This window comes from Anas platyrhynchos, chromosome 1 (genome assembly GCF_047663525.1).
Source record: "Anas platyrhynchos isolate ZD024472 breed Pekin duck chromosome 1, IASCAAS_PekinDuck_T2T, whole genome shotgun sequence".
Classification (NCBI taxonomy): Eukaryota; Metazoa; Chordata; class Aves; order Anseriformes; family Anatidae; genus Anas; species Anas platyrhynchos.
Window position 1 is genome coordinate 70,829,751 of NC_092587.1, and position 19,949 is coordinate 70,849,699.

Sequence of the window (19,949 nt, forward strand, 5' to 3'; positions counted from 1 at the left end):
GTCACCACCACTTTTCAGGGCTGGGCTCCAGTGACGTTAAAGGAGAGGTAAAACTTGAGGTACAAACCTGAAGAAAAACACAGCATAGAGACTGTTGCGTGAATGAACAGACTATCCATTTGGAAATCTGAGAAAGGAGAAGGCTGAAAGCTGAAAAAGGCTGGCATTAGAAAATGTAGCCCTGCTTCACCCAGCCTAAAAATAGAGTTGCATTTGAGAGTGCATAGTCAAATGCTCATTTGTCCACAGCTGGTGTTTCAGCACCCAGTTCTGTGATGCCTTGAACAACAGTGATACCCAAAGCCTAAGGCTGAGTAGGAAAACTAAAAGTTAAAAAGTTGAGTGCAATTAGCTAGGCTATCAGAAGTCGGATATTAAAGATCATCAACAATACCTGGGCAAATAATATGCTCCTTGGTCACAGGATCATATTACTACTGTGCTCACACACTGAGGCAGGAAAACGTAAGTGTGACTTGGTATGTAGTACATGGACATATTTTAATCCACTTTTGCTTGTGTTTAACACTGGGAAAACAATTCCCTCAACTACCTGAGACTTTTGGGAACTTCTGCTTTTGTTTCTGTGCATTGGTAGTGCCTATAATGTCTTCAGACATTTGGGTTCTGTGTACAGCCAGAGCTTGGAAGAGCCAAGGAGGAGCCTGTCCCTGTAGGGACCATCAGGCTGGTGCAGGGGGAGAGCACTTCAGGAGGCAGTTTAAGGCAAGCAGGTTGTACAGCACATACAGACAGCACATATGCACTGCTGCTCTGTTACCTGTCTGCTGTGGCACACCACTCCAGATGCAGGGCTTGACAGAGGACACAAATATTTGCAGGGCTTTTCTTCTTCTTCTGTTTCAGTCGGCTCACCTTTCTAGTTTTTTAATTGCCAGCTAACCGCATTAGCACAGGACAACAATGGTTTGAGAAATAGTTCACTTGCACTGATGGAAAACATTTTGTGTATATAGGGTCCCATGAGAAGATCCTGTTTGCCAGCTTACTCATTTCTTAATCATTATGAGTAGAAAAAACGAAGTCCAGGCACTCAGTAAACAACACTTCCTCCTCAATTTTCTCAGCTATTAGGAACTTGAAAAGAAGAGTCAGGGAACGAAAGGCAAAGAGATTGAACTACCAAATTAAGATAGTCACTCCAAAGCAGGCTGCAGGCACGCTGATGGAGCAGATTAATGGAAGTGCTGGAGCTGTCCCCGTATTGTATAACACCTGTTCATCAGCGACACAGTCACACAGTGGCATGTTTGTGTCATCCAAACAAACATACCCTCATCTTGCAAAGAACCGTGTTCACTTGTCTCTTATCAACCATCAGAAGAGGTGTGGCTGACACTGCATGTAGCATTTGAATGATCTAAGAATCTAATTATTTTTCCATTCTCTGTCAGCCAAATCTTGGGAAAAACCTGCAGAAATAAGACAGGTCAAAGTGCTTTATGCCAACAAATGGCATCACAGCCCAGGAGGAGAATCGAGGACAGGAAAATCCCCAAGAGTTTTCTAGAACGACATTCACTGAGAAGTCCTTCCTAATCTGGAGAACATTCTCCTCATGAATTTCAAATGGTCAGGTTGCCTCTGCTGAGGAAACACCACGACAAGAGCAAAAAACAGAGCAGAAGGCTTGATTCACGAGTGGTTTTCTCCACTACTGTTTTTTCACTTGTCAGAGGTATCAGCACAGCACCCAAATATGAAAGGCCTAAACAAAAACAGAAAAACAGTAGTTCTGGTCACACCAAAGGTCTCTATAGGCTAGTACCAGATCTCCAGTAACATCCAGTAGGAGATGCACATGTAAAGAGCATAAGAACAACCCTGTTGCACGCTCCCCCAGCAATCTACAGGTCCAGGGCTTTCTGAGCAAAGGCCTGTGTCTTTACCTTTGCAATTAATGGTCCCACATAGATCCATCTAGTATGAGCTGTCTTTTGAAAATGGTCTCCTGTTTGACCCTACATTGCAACTTCTGTACTTCTACAAAATTTTGTAGCCTCACTGTACATTGTGCAAAGAAAAAAAAACAAAACAAAAAAAAAAACAAAAAAAACCTTTCTTCTGTTTAAAACTATTGGATGCTTCCATTTGATCCTCCTAGTTCATAGGAAGATCTCATACAATTGATTTCTCCTATGACGAGAAAAATCATTGCCAATTCAGCTTCTCTCTGTCTCTAGAGAGAAATTCCTTCCAGAGCAAATTTTCATGATTTTCAGGGGAGCTTGCCATGAGCCCAAGTGCTTGTAGTTGCTGTCACAGCAAACTTATTCCCTTTACTTCTTAAATCCTTTATTCTCAATCCCACCCTATTTTCCTGGCTTATGTTTTCCTTCCTCCACTAACTCCAGAAAACTGTTACAGTCCCATAGCTTAATGTAGGTATAGTACCCAATCTGTGTTCGGTTCAGCTACCTATCTATACAGGCGTGGAGAGCCACCCCATGTCAAAGCTTGCATCTTGCAGCAGTGCTGAGTGCGTTTATGTCTGTAGCTGTGAAGGCAGATAGGCTTTGAGCTGCATATGAGGGGAGCTCTGTTGGAAATTAAGACATAAGTTCCAACCCTGAAGTACAGCATTGCTCACATGGACTTTCATCAGCACCAGCATACATCTAGAAAAACCTGCAGGTGAACAATTTTTATAGAGCTCTCAAGTCTATATCAAAAAAGCTGTCTCAGAAAGCTCACAGTGATGAATTCTGAACAAAAACATCTATTTTTCAAATATAAATCCATAGGGGATTATGAAAATCCACTCCAGACCAAAGGAAAGTAGCCCTCTCTTTCACAAACATTTAAGTTTGCCTTCTCTCTGACTAGCTGAAACAATGGCAGTACAGCTCTTTGCCACCTGGGGAGGAGCAGCAGGACCACAAGATACTCTCTTGGTGCTCACCCCAGTAAGCAGGAAGGGAGACCATGAGTGATGGGGCAGGCCACCCTGAGCACTGCATGATCTGCCAAGCAAAGAGCGACAGGGGAGTCCCGGGTAGGATGCAGGCAAGGGACCCAAGGAGACTGTGCTCTGAGAGCATGGCATTATTTTACTGCAGCTTTAAGTACCAAGAAACTATGTGAAGCCATTCAGCTCCTTACTCGTGAAGCAGGGCAATCATAGCTCCCCACCTCATAAGGAACTGGCTGTAACACCACATGCATGAAAACACTGAACTAATGGAGTTTTTCAAGTACCTTAGAAAGCATACAGACACCTGTACTATGGGATGCAAGTTAAAACCTATTCTTTCAAAGCCTTGTTAGGTTGTGGGTTTTTTTTTTTTTCAGTTTAATTTGGAACCAGGAAGCTTGTTTGACATTTATCACTGCTTTCCCCATTGTCTGCAAAACCAAACATTGATGCTAAACTGGAGAAATATCCCTAACGTCCGCTGATCTTCTACTGCTTCAGACCTACATTGCTCATGATTGGTCTTACCACTAAAGCATTAGATGAAAAATCACAATAGAAGATAACTTACAGAGGCCAGAAGGACCTTCTGACTAATGCTGTTTTCAAAATCCACCAAGGCATTATGGCTAAACACATATAATTTTTCTAAGGCCCTTCATTTAAACGTGAAACTAAAGAAGTGTATTGAGACCCAGTCACAACTATAATAAAGAAAATAATTTCAAAGTAAATCTGAAGTACAGAGCTATCCCAAAGAACAGAAGTCACGCCACTTGAACTAGTGGGACCCATTGCCATCCACCTAGAGCCTAGGCCTGCCAAAGAGCCAAGCTACCTTTTAGTAACGGGTACAGAGAGAATATTTCCTTCTTTCAATTTAGTCAATTATTTCATCCCAACAACTGGTTCACCCAAACCTGGGAAACGCAGAAATTGAAAGCTTGTTTTCTTCCTCCAGTCAACAAATAAACATGAAGGGTGAGGGAGCAAAATCTACTAATACTCAAGCAGCTGTTGCCTTCAGAGGGCAGTGGCGACCTGGTTCAGGAATGGCACGGCGACCAACCCCAGGCCGCTTGGTCCATCGGCTCACAGACACCAATGTGGTGGATGGCAAATGGCGTTTATTGTTGAGTCACATGGGGTTATATAGCCAAGGCCCATAACGTCACTTCTGCTTGCTTACGGCACAGACCACGCGCTACTGCCCATCAAGGGAGGAGCTCCACCTTTCCGTACAGCGCAACATCTTCCGGCCGCCAGACCCTAACTACCCACATTTCCCCCCTCTCTATGCACAACCAAATTAGCTAAAATATAACAATCTTAAGACGTAGACATCATAACTTAACTAGAAAACATAAGGCACAATAACCAGGAGAAAACTAGGAGGTAACTGGTAACCCTGAGTAAATACACTCTTAAAGTAGTTGTTGGTGTTCTACCAACATAATATTAACTTTCTCTAACCAACTTTTAACAAATAACACAAGCTTATTTACTATACAAGGTCCAAAGATAAGATCACACAAAGGCATCGCAGCCCCCCACCCACGGAGGCCGCTTCGCTGTTGTCTGCATTCTAAGCCTGAGAGTTCCACACTGGCAGATAGGACGCTTGCTGACTTACTGTCCTCTCTTGTCACCGGGGTATACAGATTACGGGGGTGTCCGATGATCTGTTCCTGTAAACAGAAACTCAGTTTTCATTAGTTTTATTCTGAGTCGTGGTCGGGTCAATGCGCCGAACTGGTGCCAGCGCCCAATCCACTGTGATCTGGCAGATAGTAGGCGAGTTGATCGTTCCTTGAGGCTGCATTTTCCACTGGAAGTTGGCGTGTTGGCTGTTTGGAGCTTCTCTGGCCACACAAGTTGCCATAACTTAATGGGCCCACAGGCCCTGGGCTTGCGCCTGGGGGGTGATCACTGTTGTGTCCATACCCATTAGCCGCTGCAGGCTAGAGCCATACAGTGGGTGATCCGCCCCAGTTACTTGGGCCAGTAGTCTCATACAGTTGTCCTATTCTTGTTTAAAAACGATCATCCCCCCCCCATCAAAGATCAGTTGACAAGTTTGTTTTATATCAAACGGGAGCATGTCGTCTCCCCTGAAAACACCACCTATGAGGGTGGAGACCATTGCAGAATTAAGCCCTTTATCCGCAATGGCTTTAACAATCGCTTGTACATCCTTAGGGTTTGTTGGTGAGTGAACCCTCTGCCCCCTGTCTGTCACCCAGACCGGGAACGCTAGCACGGCCGATAGAACCCAGATGGCGCACGCAATCTTAATTTTCCTCCAATCCGTGAGAGGAATTTCTCCCCCTCGCGGTGCAGCTTTATTTCGGTTGGGGATATTTTTGCCATCTGTCCCCATTTCCTCCTCCGAATGTGAATCGGTATCTGATCCGGAGTCAGAGCTCGGCTGACTGCTCACCTCCACGTTCCGGTACCCTCCTGTCGAGTCCTGGCCCTGTCCACCACCCCTGCGGGCGGGCCACTCTCTCCCTCATGGCTCACCCCACCACCTTCTCGGCGAGGCGTTTGCCCCACAGGAGCGTTTTTTCGGATGGCCGTTCTGATCGGCTCTCTGCCCCTCTCTCGTGCTTCTACCTCCTCCCCGGTCGCCCCCACAGCTGTTCTCTTTCTCGCATTTCCACGTGTTAGTCAAACCTAGCACTTCATCCCCGTTCCCGCCGGAGGCTTCTTCACCCGACTCTTCGTCTTCTAGTTCAGCACCATACTGGGGCGCACATGGCGGTGGTCTCTCCCAGATTTCCTCAGGCTCTGGTTTCCCACCGGCACCCCTGGCTTCCTCAGCTGAGCTTCCACAATTTTGATATGACCTTCACAAGGGTTTCCATCTTCCTTGTTGGTCCGGGAGCGTCCTCCCCGCCGGGCTGGTCCCGCCACTCCGGCCACCGTTCACCCGAATCCCGGAGCTTTCCCGGGTTTCGGCACCACTTGTCCATCAAGGGAGGGGCTCCACCTTTCCGTACAGCGCCACATCTTCCAGCCGCCAGACCCTAACTACCCACAGTCAGCATGACAAAAAACAATCAGTGTAATTAAAAAAAAAAAAAAAAAAAAGACAACATTTCATTTGCTTAAGAAAATCTTGGTTTTTAATCAATTAGATATATTACCTCAAAATGTACCAGATAATTATACATGAAAAGGAAATATCAATTTATTTATTTTATTTTTAAAAATATTTACTTTTAACACCCAGGGGTGTTTAGGGGAAGGTTGCACTTGTAACTGCATTTCACTGCAAAGCCATGTGCAGTCTGTCATATCTAGCATTTTAAAAAATAAAAATTGATCGTTCATCAAATAAAGTCATTAATTATTTTCCAAAATCAAAACATTTAGTAAAAAGGTAAGTCTTAGTTAAGTCTGTATAAGGCTATCTAATTACTTAAACAGATGCTTATGGACACCATATAGATTAGCAGAAAGGAGAACAAAATTTAGGTTACAGGCCATTTTTAGCTGCACATCAATACGTTTTAATGGCTCTTCACAAACGTGGATCAGCTTCTCTTTAGGAAAAAGAACTAAGTACACATGTAAAATGGATCAAAATCAAAAATTATGTTGGAAATTATTTTTTCTCCTTGCAGCACAAGCCTGATGCAAGGACTGTACATATGACAGCACTTTGCAAATGAGACAGTTCAGCCACTGCTCACAACATTTGGTCAGGTAGTGAAAGCAGCTACTCTTAGGCCAATCCCTGCAGGCTGCAGCGGGGACACCATTTGATCTGTCACATACACGGAAAAGAGTTAATGCTTCAGGAACACATTTCACATGGGTGATAATGGGAACTGGGAGACCTTTGCAAAAGTACAGTTCAACCCACATTTGGCTCCTAGAAGTAAACAGCATCCCTCCCTCAAAAACAGAAAACTTCAATTTTTTAATGCTGATCTGTAATTCCCCTTCCATGTATTCCCTGAAGGTTTTCCCCTCCTTCATTTGAATAATTAAAGCAACAAAACCAATCTCTTGCTACTCCTAGCAATCCAGACTTCACAAACCCCTCAGAGTCACAGACAAAATCTTCCTCAGCTCTCTTCCCGAATCAGAAGTGCTCTTGAAATGAAGAGCTGGGGGCTGAGATGAAGACTTCGGAAACAATTCAGAGAAGACAAATAACTACTTGAGACCAGTCTTACAGCAAACTAAATTTTACATCGGAGCATCTACATGCCTATGTACCATCAGAGTACATCTATCTCGCCTGGGATCTCATCTCTAAGAGACACGAAGCCTGTTTCAGAAAAGGTTTAACAGACTGAAAAAAATCAATCTTTCTCCAGCGTAGTGACAGGTTTTTTTTCCCCTTAAAGGCTGTCAGACTTGGCATCTTTTTCATGTGTGTTCATCTACCCTGCTTTTTAAATCCATTTATACTTTTAGCCTCCACAGCATCCTGCAGCAGTGAGTTCCATAATTTAACACAGAGGGAAAAAGTACTCGTTTCAAACTTGCTGGCTGGTAATTTCATTACCTACTCTAGTTGTGTACTATCAGAAGTAATTATTCCCCATACACTACTACTGTGTGATTTTATAGACCTCTGTTATACCTCCCTCAGCAGACTCCTTTCCCAAACTGAGTTGTCTGGCGAGTCGTAGGCAATGTAGCTTTGCCCCCTATGGAAGTTTCCCTGGGCTTTCCTGCAACTTCACTACTCATTCCTGTTTATTTTTTGGTGCCACTACAAGCCCTCTTAATAACCAAGAAACACATGCTGTAACAAGAACTGATACGCAGCATGGATTTAAAACGTAATAGGCAGATCGTTTCTATTTTGCTCTCAGTTCCTTTCCTACTACGGTTTTAATTGCTTGTTTGGCCCCCAGTTGAAACCTGAGCTATTTTCTCTTTCGCTTGTCCACAAAACTGTTTCCTAAAATCAGGTTCCAGGTGCAAGACCAGTTCTGGAAGGCCTATCAGAAGACAGTCCTAAACTAAAACTACCAAGAGGAAAAGGAAATAAACAGGAATACTTCCCTCTGTCCTCTTCTCTGACCCTGCAGAACCCAGCTACTGCCCATCAGCATGGTTCAAGCTGGCTGTGTGTGCTATTAGTTCACTCTCTTCTTGCTTTGAGGTTTACGGGAAGTTGTAGTTTGTCCCAGTTAGGAGGTAATAACAGCCAGCACATGGTCAGTCATGGACTGCTCTGATGACTCAGCTGGTGTGTAAGATGACCCCAGCTTACTAAAGCACTACCTCGGTGGTGCCTGAGCCCACTGTTTACTGTGCAACTTGAAACACACACATATCTCAGGCGACGTGCCATGAAATATTTTACAGCCCATAACCTTCTTCCCCTGGAAGCTGCTCCCACACTCTTCCCCAAATTCTCTTCTAGAGATCGCATTTGCTCGAGTCATTTGACAGTGACACAACCACTCAGACTGTCAACTGAGAAAAATGTTTTACATCTACCAATGCTCCTGCTCATATAAACTGGTGCCCTTCCTTGCACCCCAGGACTTGACAAGATCCTTGTCCCTCAGTGAAAACAGTTCAGCCCTTCATTTCCTCAGCTCCCCAGCCCCAGCTGCACCCCTCACCCTGGCACCCACAAATGCCTAAGCCAGGCTGTCCAACCAAGCACGGCGGTGCTCCAAACTGGAAGGTGCTGGTCCTCTGGGGCTGGGGTGAGGCTGCTGGGATCAGAGCCTCCACGGTGAGAAGGCAGTGAAACAGCTGATGATAACCTGCCAGTGCTACCCTAGTGGCTCTGCGGGTTTCAAGCTGCACCTCAGTGGTGCCCACTGGAAACACCCCAGGCCATTCCTCACTGGCACAGCCAGGAGGAGAGGACCCACCTTCCAGTGGCCTCCACTGAGGAGCGGGAGCCTCACCACGGAGCCTCTGGTTGCTCACATCCTAACACACCCGTAACCTCAGGCCCAGGACAGGCTGGAGGAGGCTTGTTTCTGCATGTGCTTTTAATTTTAAGCACAGGATAGCTATGAAGGTAAGAACTCACCATTCAAGGGGCAATGTACAGTGAAAAAGTTGTCCTGGCCTACGCCACCAGAAGAAAGCAGAATTATATCAATCATAGGGAGGAATCCCAACACAGACCTCAGATGAATTCCTAGATTGCAGGAAGGAGCTCCATTCCAGTGCTGTAATATTGGGTTTGCTCCATTTGACCTCCAAGCACATCAGTAGTTTCACTGTGCCCCACCAACAATGGAAACTTCTTTTACTGGAAGTCCCTTTTAGGTGGGGGAAAAAAAGGAGTAAAATAAAAAGAAAAGGTGGTTTGCAGATGCTGAATGCCTCACTGTGGCCCTACAAAGTGGATAAATATGTCTCTAAATTCTAGTAGTACTATCTCTGGCGTTTCTATTAAACATTTCATTTATCTGGTAGAACTCCAAGCCCCTGGATTTCCACAAGATTGCATACAATTTAGAAAACATTCCTGCTTTCTGTTAATAGATGTTTTGGAGGAAGCCACTGAAAGCATAATGGAAAAATCACTTCATCCATAGCATGTTGAAATACAAACTATATAAATAATCCCACTCTACTACATCCCATCAGTTTTAAGGATACTCCTTATTGGGTGCCAGTTGGCTTCTTCCAGCTTAAACTCTCAAGAATTTTCAAAATAAATCATTTCCAAGCCTGATCAGATCCTACCCAGGCTAGCTGGGGAAAAAAAAAATCCACACAGCAAGAAAACACTCATAGCACCTATTTATAAAAGCATTTTATTTTATTATAGAATTAAAAATGCAAACTCTGGATTTAATATTAGCCAGCTGTTAATATTTTAACATGTAAAGCATGGTTGTCACATTTGAAGTATTTTTGCGGGGTTGTACTAACATTTAACTCTCTCGGTCACACCCAGTGTTACTCTTGGCATTATAAACATCTTAAAAACGATTTACAATGCTATTTATTTCCATGTGCAAACATTCCACAGAACACCAACATAAATACCACTGTGAGTGTCCGTCTCTCTTTCACACCCATCCTCTCTCCAGACCGTCTTAATGGTAACGCTATTTGCAAACTATACAAGGACAACATTGAAGCAAAGAAAACTGCATGCAGTTTAACAAGGAATAACCTTTGGAAAATCATTTAGATGAAGAATCATTTATAGCTTTCCTTAATTGCTAAGCCCAGTTCACTTTGGAGTTCAGTGCTATTACAGTGGAGAAGCAATACCATCTATCAGTGAAAAGCTTAACTCCATTCAAAATCCTTTATTTACTGCAGTTCCAAGTATTCCATAAACAAGTTCAACTTCAGCTAAGGTTTTCTACATTTATTTTCTAGCCAGCAGCGGAATTTTTGAAGTGGAAAAAAAAAAAAAAAGAAACACAACGGTATAACCTAGTTTTGAGTTCCATATGCTACTAAAGAAATAGGTAAAACAAACAGCTGTCCTCTGTGCTCCAACAAAGCACTGCCTAAAGACAGCTCAGCAACACCAGAACCACCATCGCCTACGTTTGGCTGGTGTTGTAGACCTAAAAAACAACCCAATAGTAGAATCAATTGCCATAACTCTGCTGTCAGAAGCACAAGAAGCTTTGGTAGCCTGCTTGGTCTCTGTTCAGGCCTAACCTCAGCACACCCCTGAGATCAACAAGCACACTTTACAACTTCACAGCCATGTGCAGAAGTGCAGTCCTAGGACAGCAACCCTATGGTCCCCAACTTCTTCAAGAGCAGCATCTGCACATGAGCTGCTGCTGAATTTAACAGAAAGCTACATCCTTCTTCCTCCAGGAAAAACATCACCTGGGACAGCCATGTGCACAGCCCACTTTGCATGTGGCTTTACGGAGTCCTGGGAGAGATGGTGGAAGGTAGCAGAGATGCTCTGGCTGCGGTAGGATGCCTGTGCCCGCTCTGTGTTGCCAGCTCTCCCCAAGCAATGCCTGAGGTGCCTACAGATGCGACTGAGCTGCAATGCTGTGCCCCCACTGCTCAGCAGTAGTGGGGGGACCCAGCCAGAAGAACCAACAGCCAGAAAACAACCACCGCTGCTGCCCCCCAAAACCCACCATTGCTCCCCGCACACTGTGCGACCTAAAAAGCCAGGAGTAAATGGGATCTGCCCACCGCTGGCGTCTGCGATGAATGCCATTTGTTTCCCAACGTTCAGCCTCACCACTGCCCTGCGGAGGTGAGCTCATTACTATTTTATGCCTGTTTCACAGATAGGGAAAGCAAAGGCCAAAGCAAACAGTTTCAGAAGCACTTGCGTATGATTTGCTGTCGCTCTGGGGATTCCCAGCTGATGGAACTGAATCACTAAAACTCCAAAGCAAATGCATACAATTAAAAGAAAAGAAAAGAAAAGAAAAAAAAAAAAAAAGCAGTCAATTTTTGGAGCATAGGTGAGAACCATACTGCTGGCCAAAACCACAGGTTGACCTTGCTCTCCCTTCTCACAGATTACATGGAAGTCTTTTGTCAGAAGACCTCAGGATGCAAGCTGCCATTGGGAAGCGCTCGAGGACCCAGATAACTTTTCTAAAAGGCAGAACAATTACTTCTGTGTAACCATATGAGGCTTCACCTCCTGATTATCACCATTTCTATCAGCAGAGCATTGCTTAGCCACCTCCCTTCAAAAGGCACTTTGAGATGCAAGGTGTAATATACATGTAAATTATCATTAAAGTATTCTCTGTTTAATTGGGGCATTTCAGATTGGGGCTGCTGCTTTAATGGGTTGCCTCCCAGGAAACTGACTTTGCCTATAATGACACAGTGAATAGTAATGACCAGTGTTTAATTGGGACTGTGTTAGTAAAATTTGGCTTCAGAGGGATTAAATTTAACCGGTGCCAAGGAGTTAAGTGATTAATCAGACGTTAAATACGTACGTACTTCTAAACTGGTCTTCTCCCATTCAGTCCTACACCCTCTGAACTTAATGGGAGTTTTGTCATTGACACTAAGACAAGAAGGATCAGCCTCCTAGTACACACGTTCACTAATAAACATTAAGAAGCATACTCCCTGCTAACAGATACTCATCCATGGTTAAGGGTAACAGGATTCTGTTTGCCTGGTGCTCAACAGTCCCTGCTCAGCATGGGAAGCTTTAGGTGGGAGAGAATTATTCACAAAAACATCATGCTGTTAATGAAATATTAGGAAACATAAAGCACTACTTAAAATTAAAAAAAATAAAAATAAAAATCTGGGGAAGCCAGTTAAGGTTGAAAGCTCAACTACCATGCTGATTCTTTGCCCTTCGGCTTACATGAGCAGTCTTTTTTTCCCCCCTATTCCTTTTTTTTTTTTTTTTTTTTAAACATTTACAAAGTACATCCTTGAATCTGAAACGAGCACTGGTGAGACGAATCCTCAAGCTACAGGGTTGTGCCAACTCCTGCAGGGTCTGTGCAATCACAGGGGCTCACTGCAAGGGAGAGCGCTCACATCCACCAGCACACAGCTTCACAAAGGCAACGCGACACGGAAGCCAGTTGTGAAACCTGACTCACAGGAAAGCTCCACACATTCAGTGCTGCCCACAGAAAGCACACAGCTCAAACGTCTGCTAGACACATGCAGGGGAGTTTGGGCTTGGAGAAGCCCTGGTCTCTGGGATCTGAAGCAGCTGAGCCCCTGCACATTCCCGGTTTTAGTTCCCCCACAACTCCACGCTTGTGCCAACACACTTGTTTGTATGGTCACATGGTAAATCAGGCTAAGGAAATTAAAGTGCCAGGTTTATTTTATAGATATAGTAACTGTGTGTCTTTATACATATGAGACTATTGGCTTTCGGGACCCTTCTATTTGCCTGCTGAGTTCTGAGCCCCCATATGATAGCACAGCGATATTCTTAAGGTATTACTATTTCAATGGAAGAAAAAAAAAAGAGAGACCCTTACAATCAGAAAGTTCCAGGTGGGGTTTTAGACAGACCTCATTACCACATGGATCCTAACTGATCACAAAAATCACTATCAGTGTCCAGGCACCAAGCTTGTAGCCCTGGCTCCTGTGTGCCTTTGCTCTGGTGTAATAAGCCTTTGTCAAGATGTTTGTGCTCTCCCCATGCCTCGTTTCTCTTGGCTGGAGGACAAGAGGCAAAGCCGTAAGGGTCACTTGCTCATATGGTAGGGAGAGCTGGGGGAACATCGTGACAGTATATATGATAATGTATCTGTTAACTACTAAGGCTCAGGAGCAGAGAACAGGTTTGCTACTGCTGTAACATCCCAACAGCAGGGTCAAAAAAGGCATCCAATAACGACAACCAGACTACATTTCCCTTCTCAGCCTGCTTTGGAGTCACAGCCCTTGGGCTGTCCCAGGCTGGAGTATGTCACAAGCCGAAAGCCTACCAGTTCCCAGCAGCAAGCCTGCCAGTGCCTGACGTTGTAGCCAACACCAAGGGCTCTGCCTCCACGCCAACCTCTGAGCCCCAAAATGCTATTTCCAGAATGCCAGCAGAGACCGCTCCCTTAGCTGCACACCCTTCACGCAGACACTCTGCTGCCTGCCTCACCAGGCCAGCGGGGCTCCCGGGGCTGCCTGCCATCAGGAAGGCACGCACACACCGAAGCGCTGGCAAGAGCGGGATGTCAGCCCTGTGCTTCTCCTGGAGAAAGAGCTAGTGCAAGTAAACACACACACACACACACACTTGCCGCAAAGCAAACACGTATCAATATACAATTGCACATACACACTGATAAGTACTTGACATGAACCGAGATATTACTGCAAGTTTATACTGATTGCAAGCAGCTAAATACATACCGAAATTTCACCTCCTCAAAGTTTTCCTAAATCTTATTAGAGTGCCTCTCTAATAAGGTAGATAGGGAGACCACGCATGGAGCATCCCAGCATAAATGGAGCTCTAGCCTTTACTCCCTTCGTCGAAGCTTTCCATGGTTCATCACCCCAGCTGCTGTGGAATCTACTGCACACAGTCTTGCCCCATGTCAGGGGAGGGGAAAAAGAAAAGAAAAAAAAAACACAAACAAAACACAAAATACATCCACCAGCACCACCGCTTCCAGTGCCCGGGCTCTTAATGAAGCACTGCAATACTCTCCCAGCACACTTGGCTACTCCTCAGGGCAGCACAGCCACACCACAGCATGGCTCCTGCTCACTCCTCCGCCTCTGCCCCGCGCTGCGCAAGCTGGATTGGCGCGCTGGGAAATAACGCATCCTACTTGTACAGTCACACCATGGCTTCAACAACTCCCCTCCAGTCCAGCTGCTGATCGCAACCAGGTTCCGCACGGGCTGGCTGAAACAAGCACCCCAAAAACCAGGGGTGAGTGAAAAACTGAAGGGAAAGTTATCCAAAACAGCTCGGTAAAGAAATGTTACCATCTGAAATACGCATTTCTGTCCGAAAGCTTATACTTCCCATATTTGAAACTATTAAAATCATCACCAGGAAAGAAGCCAAAGAAAACTTCTCCCCACTTTCTCCTCTGTCCCCCTTTCAACTTTTTCCTCCATTCCAATTACTCTGCTTTTCCCGGCCCTCAGGACACCCTCTGAAGTACTTCACCTGGACGGTAGTTCCTGTCTCTCTACACAAACAGCTGCAAGAGTCGGCACATAAAGAAAACGCACGCTACGAAGTAAGTTCAGACTGCACTAAGTTCAGCACGACACTTGAAATAAGCAGCAGGACATGTAAACATGAAGTCACGGAAGGTTTGAGGTTGGAGGGGACCTCTGGAGATCACCTGGTCCAACCCCTGGCAAGCACGGTCACCTACAGCATATTGCACAGGGTCGCATCCAGGTGGGTTTGGAGAACCTCCAGAGAAAAGCCTACTTAAATGTTAAGAAAAATTGGCATATAAACATTTTGGGGCTCCAAAAGATGTATCTGTCCTGCTAGGTAGCTAATCACCTTTGATAAGACTATTATGTACCTTAGGGTTAGGGAAGGAGCAGCATTACCAGTAAGAGCAGAAGCAAGCCTCCTATTTTCAAAACGCCCCATTTCTAAAATAAGGAAACACAACTCATCCGCCGCTACTTTTTTTGTGTATGACATTCGCCTTCTCGTGCCTACACCCCATGTTCCCACAGGATCCACCAAGGAGAAAGAAAATTAAAAATAAAAAAGCAACCAAGCAGCTACGTTTCACTTTGTATTTACCGGGATTTGCCTAGGCTGTTGGACACAGAGGGTGCTCCACGGCCCCACGCCGCCCCAAACTTGGGTGCCTCTCTAGTGCAAGCTGCCGCCACCCGCCGTGACCCCCAAAATAGAGCCAGGCAGGCAAGCACCGTGCAGCGAAGCCGTCCGGGTGCTCGCGTCCCGCTGGAGGCTCTGGCGGCCACGGGCAGGACGGGGAGCGCCCGGCCGGGGGAAGGAGAGGGGAAAGGGCTGCCACCAGCGGGCTCCTGGGCACACATGGAAAAGAAAAGGGAAAAAAAAAAAAAAAAAAAGGCAGCCGGGTTTTGTTCCCATTGTCTCCGCTCCTGACACCGGGAGCCGCAGCCAGAGCTGGGCACGGCCACCGGCAGGGAATAAAGCGAGGGGAAAGAGTGGGAGGAAGCAGGGGGAAAAGGAAAACATAATTTTAAATGAAATAAAATAGAAGCCCCAGCCCCCCCCCCCCGGCAGCGCCGCCGAGCGCATCCCATCCCCGTCCCCGGGCAGCAAAACTTTGCGCGAAGTTGGCGGCGGGGGGAAAGGAGCACGCAGGGCGCCCGCTGCCGCCTCCCGCCGCCGCGGGGGGAAAAACAGCAGAAAAGGGCAAAATCTTGTTATTATTATTATTAAGAATAATGATAATGAAAGGAACACGCGCGGGGCAGGGCCCTCCGTGCGTAAACACAGCGCGGGAGGGTAGCACGGGGAGAGCCCCCCACTGACCGCAAATAATAAAAATGATTTAAATAAGGAAAAAAAATAAAAATTAAAAAAAAAAAAAAAAAAACAGAAGGTTTGTTTTTTATTATTATTTTTACCTTGATGAAACACTGGGCAGCGGCCTCAGACATCTTTCAGCCGGAGCGCGGCGCAGCGCGGCGTAGGGGGAAGTTCTCTCGGTTCTTTTTTTTTTGTGTGTGTGTGTGTGTGTGTGCGTGTTTTTTTTTTGCCTTCCCCCTTCCTTCCCCCTTCCCTCCCCCCCCCCAAATTTCCGCTCCTCCGCCGGCCCCTCAGCGGGAAGTTGCTGCCGCCGCCGCCACCATCGCCCGGCGGCGGGCGCGGCCCGGGGGTGGCGCCGCCACCGGAGCCCCGTCCCCGGCCCTCGTCGGGGGGCGCCCGATCGCTGCCCGCCCCCTGCCCGCTGCCCCCGGGCTCTGCGTGCGTGTGCGGGCCCGGGCGGGGAGGGCGGGGCCGGGCGTCCCGCCCGGCCCCGCCCCCTCACCGCCCGGCCCCGCCCCCCTCACCGCCCCCTCGCCGCTGCCCTGTTCCGCATCCCCGCAAGCGACGTCGGTTCCCGGCAGCCGGCCCCGCCCCTTAAAGGGGCCCGGAGGCCCGCGGTGCGCGGCAGACAACAACAGCCTTTGTTCTGCCGCCGTCGACAAGGCCCCTTTAAGGGCCCTCACCAGGAAGTGCGGCGGTGGGCACGGGAAGGGCGGGGCGGGGCGCGGCGCAGGCCCGGTTCCCTCCCCCGGTTCCCCCCCCCGCGGTGCCCGCTCCGTGCCGGGCGCGCCGCCCCCTCCTCGCGGGGCTTCCCCTCGGCCGCCTGTTCCTCTGTCGCTGCTTTTTTTTCCCACTTGTTTCCCGGTGTCCCCTTTTCCCCCCGTTTGCCCCCCGCGGGCGCTGAGCCAGCCGTTACCGCCAGCCCGACACCCACTACAATGAGGGGAAAGCTGCTTCAGCTGCCAGCTCCCCTTCAGCTTTGCCCCGTGTGGACATCGCGCAGCACAGAAGGGACGTGCGTTAGCTTGTATTGAACCTCCAGCAGGCTCCCAGCTAGGTTCCTTCCCTCTCACCGAGAGGCTGCTGCTCAGCTTATCTCCAGGGAGGATCCTTTAGCAGGATTTACCATCCCACAGAGACACCTTTAATAAACGCCCTAGCCAGAAATTCCCTAACTTTTTGCTTGCGTTGGTGGCAGCGATACTAATTCAGGCAAAAGGTAACCACGTTTTGGCCTGTAAGATGACACCGAGTTCCTGCCTTTCTCAGAGCTCTCCCAGGAAAGGGAGATGGATGAGGTGTTGGGGGGCAAGAGCAAGAAGAGAAAACCATGAAACAAAGCATGTTCTTCCTCCTCGTAGTGGCCTGGAAATCTGGGTTTGGGAGCTCATACTTTCCGGTCTAGAGTTTGTCCCTGAAAATAGAGCAAGCCCTGCAGAAAAGAAAGCAAAACAAACCTTTCTGTGGGACTTTAATTTTCAGTCCACAGCATTGTATCTGCAGACCAGCTTCCACCGATTCTGTCACCTGGGCCTCTCTTACAGCCCTGAGACTCCACATGTCATCCTACATCCACTTTCTCAACAGCTGGGCTAATTCTCTCAAATGTCTCTAAATGATGTTGGAACCTGTTTCCCAAAGGAGACTAGACACTGGGGAACCTACATCCAGCTGAAAGCCAAGGTTTTCATTTCTCCTTTTGTGTACTGTTTTTTCCAGTTTCAGCAGCATAGAGCAGTACCTCAGACATATGCAACAATCACTGATTTCACCTCATTTCTTAATAAGGGAACATTGTTCACTTTTTTTTTTTTTCCTCCTTATATTTGCAAAGGCACCCATTAGTTGCTGGTGCCAGTAGTTATCATTAACTTATTGTACTGTGTCTCTGCTGTTATCTTTTCCTTGCTTTTATCTTTGCCCAGTGAACCTTAACTGACTCACTTATTTGGTGGTTGCTTCTTTGCTCCTGTTTTATTAGCAGTTTTATTTTCACCTTCCAAAGACTGAGCATACACAAAGAGCCACTTGATGCTTTTTTCTCGTTTAAGTTATCTTGGATGGAAAAAGGTGTGCTGTGCCTTCAGTACTCCCTCTGCTAGGGCCTTGCCCATATTCAGGTTTCCTTCTGCCACTCACCTCTGCAGATCCTGACCTTGCAGCTGGGTCTGCTGACGTTTATGTGACGCAACAGAGATTACTCTTAGAGGTTTAGGCACAGGATCAGGCTCTTAAGGAACAAAACACAGTTGGAGACGGTAGTAAGTTCCAAGAATGTGAAATCAATTGAGGCATACATTGATGTTAGCATGCAACAGAGTTTTTGATCCTCAGGAAAAAACAGGAAATCCATGAGAGTTGGTGCACAGATGTGCTTTGGTAAGGGATCGCCATTGCACATTTAGCACTAAGATTCTTTTGTCCTTCCCAAATTGGTTTCTGAAACTGAATTGCATTTTATGACCCTAGTGTGCATCAGTCACGCTGCTTCTCATCATTTGCAGTAAGATTACCTTTCACTTCGTATTCCCAGACAAGTCCTTTTTCCAAGATTCAGCTAGGCTAATGTTTCCTGTGGTAGAAGTCTCTAATCCTTGGCTTTTTAGGAATATACATGAAATTCAGTCTGAAGTGTTAGAGTGAGAAATGCTGTATCCATCAGAGGTCTTCATATAGCTTTCCCATTTGGAAACCCATGAGAGTTAAAATTGAAATACAAAAATCCTGGTGTGACACCTATTCGTCCATCAACCAATACATGTAAAAAATAACCCTAAACATGCTTGATGCTCTAAGGCATGCCATCCTCACACATTGTCACATACTGGATTATTTTGAATCACCCAGTATGTTGTGCCTGTAAATAAGAGAAACAGTTTTCTGCTGCTGTGAAAATGAACATTGTGGTACAAAAAAAGGGGAAAGGGGACTGCAGATTGTACTCATTTAACTCCTCTTCAATATTCAAACCAGTGCAACTTCTTCTGAGAGATGAGTTTATGGTTACATTTGGGGAACAGATTTTTTTGCACAAGTCACATCGTAGACTCACGTTGACAGTGCTGCCTCTGGAATGTACTTGGATGTTGCAGCACTTATGACACCGACAGGCAGTGAGTGGCCCTGAGAGAGCTCCCAAGACAACTCAACTCCAGTAACAGCAGCCCAGCAATAGCTAACCTGAAATATCCGATTGGGTTAAACTGAGTGCAACCACAGTGGTTATAAGCAAAGCCCTCAGCTACCTCTTCTGGGGTACTGGTGAGAGCATAATGCCACAAAACAAAGCTTGCAGGACTAGCACCCCATAGCAGTGCCCCATCCCATGCTGCAGGTCGTAGCACACCCTCCTTTGGCCACACCATCAACTGCCTTTAGCAGTGTGAGAAGGTGCAACGAATATATCATATGTGTGTGTGTCTGTGTGTCTGTCTGTCCTTGTATGCGTGCACAAGTGTGTTCACACCTAGCTCAGTTCCCCGAACTGCTCGCTGTGGTGCAAGCAGGTGGGGACTGGCAGGGGTACTGTGAACTTGTGGCCGTGCTGGGTTGTTCACACAAACCCAAGGGCAAAGGGAAGTCCTTTGCCAAGGACGGCTGGCGTGTAGACCATCAGGGCCTCCTCTTCTCCTTCCCAAGCCACAGGAGGAGGGGAAGCCATAAAGAAGGATCAGCCAGCCCAGCAGAGCCTGATCCTTTCTGGGAGCTGGAGGAGGGAGCCTGGGAATCAGGCAGCTAAAAGCCCCTGAGCTGTGGCTGCCACTGTGGTGTCAGGACAAGAAGGGGAAGCAGCTGAGAGGAACCGGGGAAAGACTGCGGAGGGAAAATCAGTAGCACGGAGCAGCAGAGGAACCAGGGTAGGTGAAACCTCCCTGTTTGACCTAGTTTAGCAGGGGTGGTTGTTTAAATGGAATTTAAATCTCTGCAGATATGTGGGAAACTTTCTGACATCACCTGAAGATGTGCAGTGGTAGGACTACGCAGGTCACATACCCACACGTGCACAGCCAAAACCATGTCCGAGGCCCTCAATGCCACAGAAAGATTTCCACATGTACAGGCTCCACAGGGGACATAAAAACACTGGTAAATGAGGTAAAGCACAAAGGGGTACAAAAACCAAGAAGACAG

At 46.8% G+C, this 19,949-nt stretch overlaps 1 protein-coding gene across 3 annotated transcripts in view; it reads right to left on the reverse strand.

Annotated features, from left to right (window-relative positions):
- ETV6 (ETS variant transcription factor 6) overlaps positions 1–16,271 on the reverse strand; it is a 144,017-nt gene extending 127,746 nt beyond the window's left edge. Inside the window, exon 1 of one of the 3 annotated variants that reach the window (XM_038181037.2) lies at positions 15,917–16,271. In XM_038181037.2, coding sequence (XP_038036965.1) covers positions 15,917–15,949 — 33 coding nt within the window. In that variant the 5' untranslated portion in view covers positions 15,950–16,271. Of the gene's footprint in view, positions 1–13,723; positions 13,877–15,916 lie in introns of those variants that run through there. The other 2 variants (XM_072041016.1, XM_072041014.1) reach the window with 2 other exon arrangements.
- Positions 16,272–19,949: the final 3,678 nt, after the last annotated feature.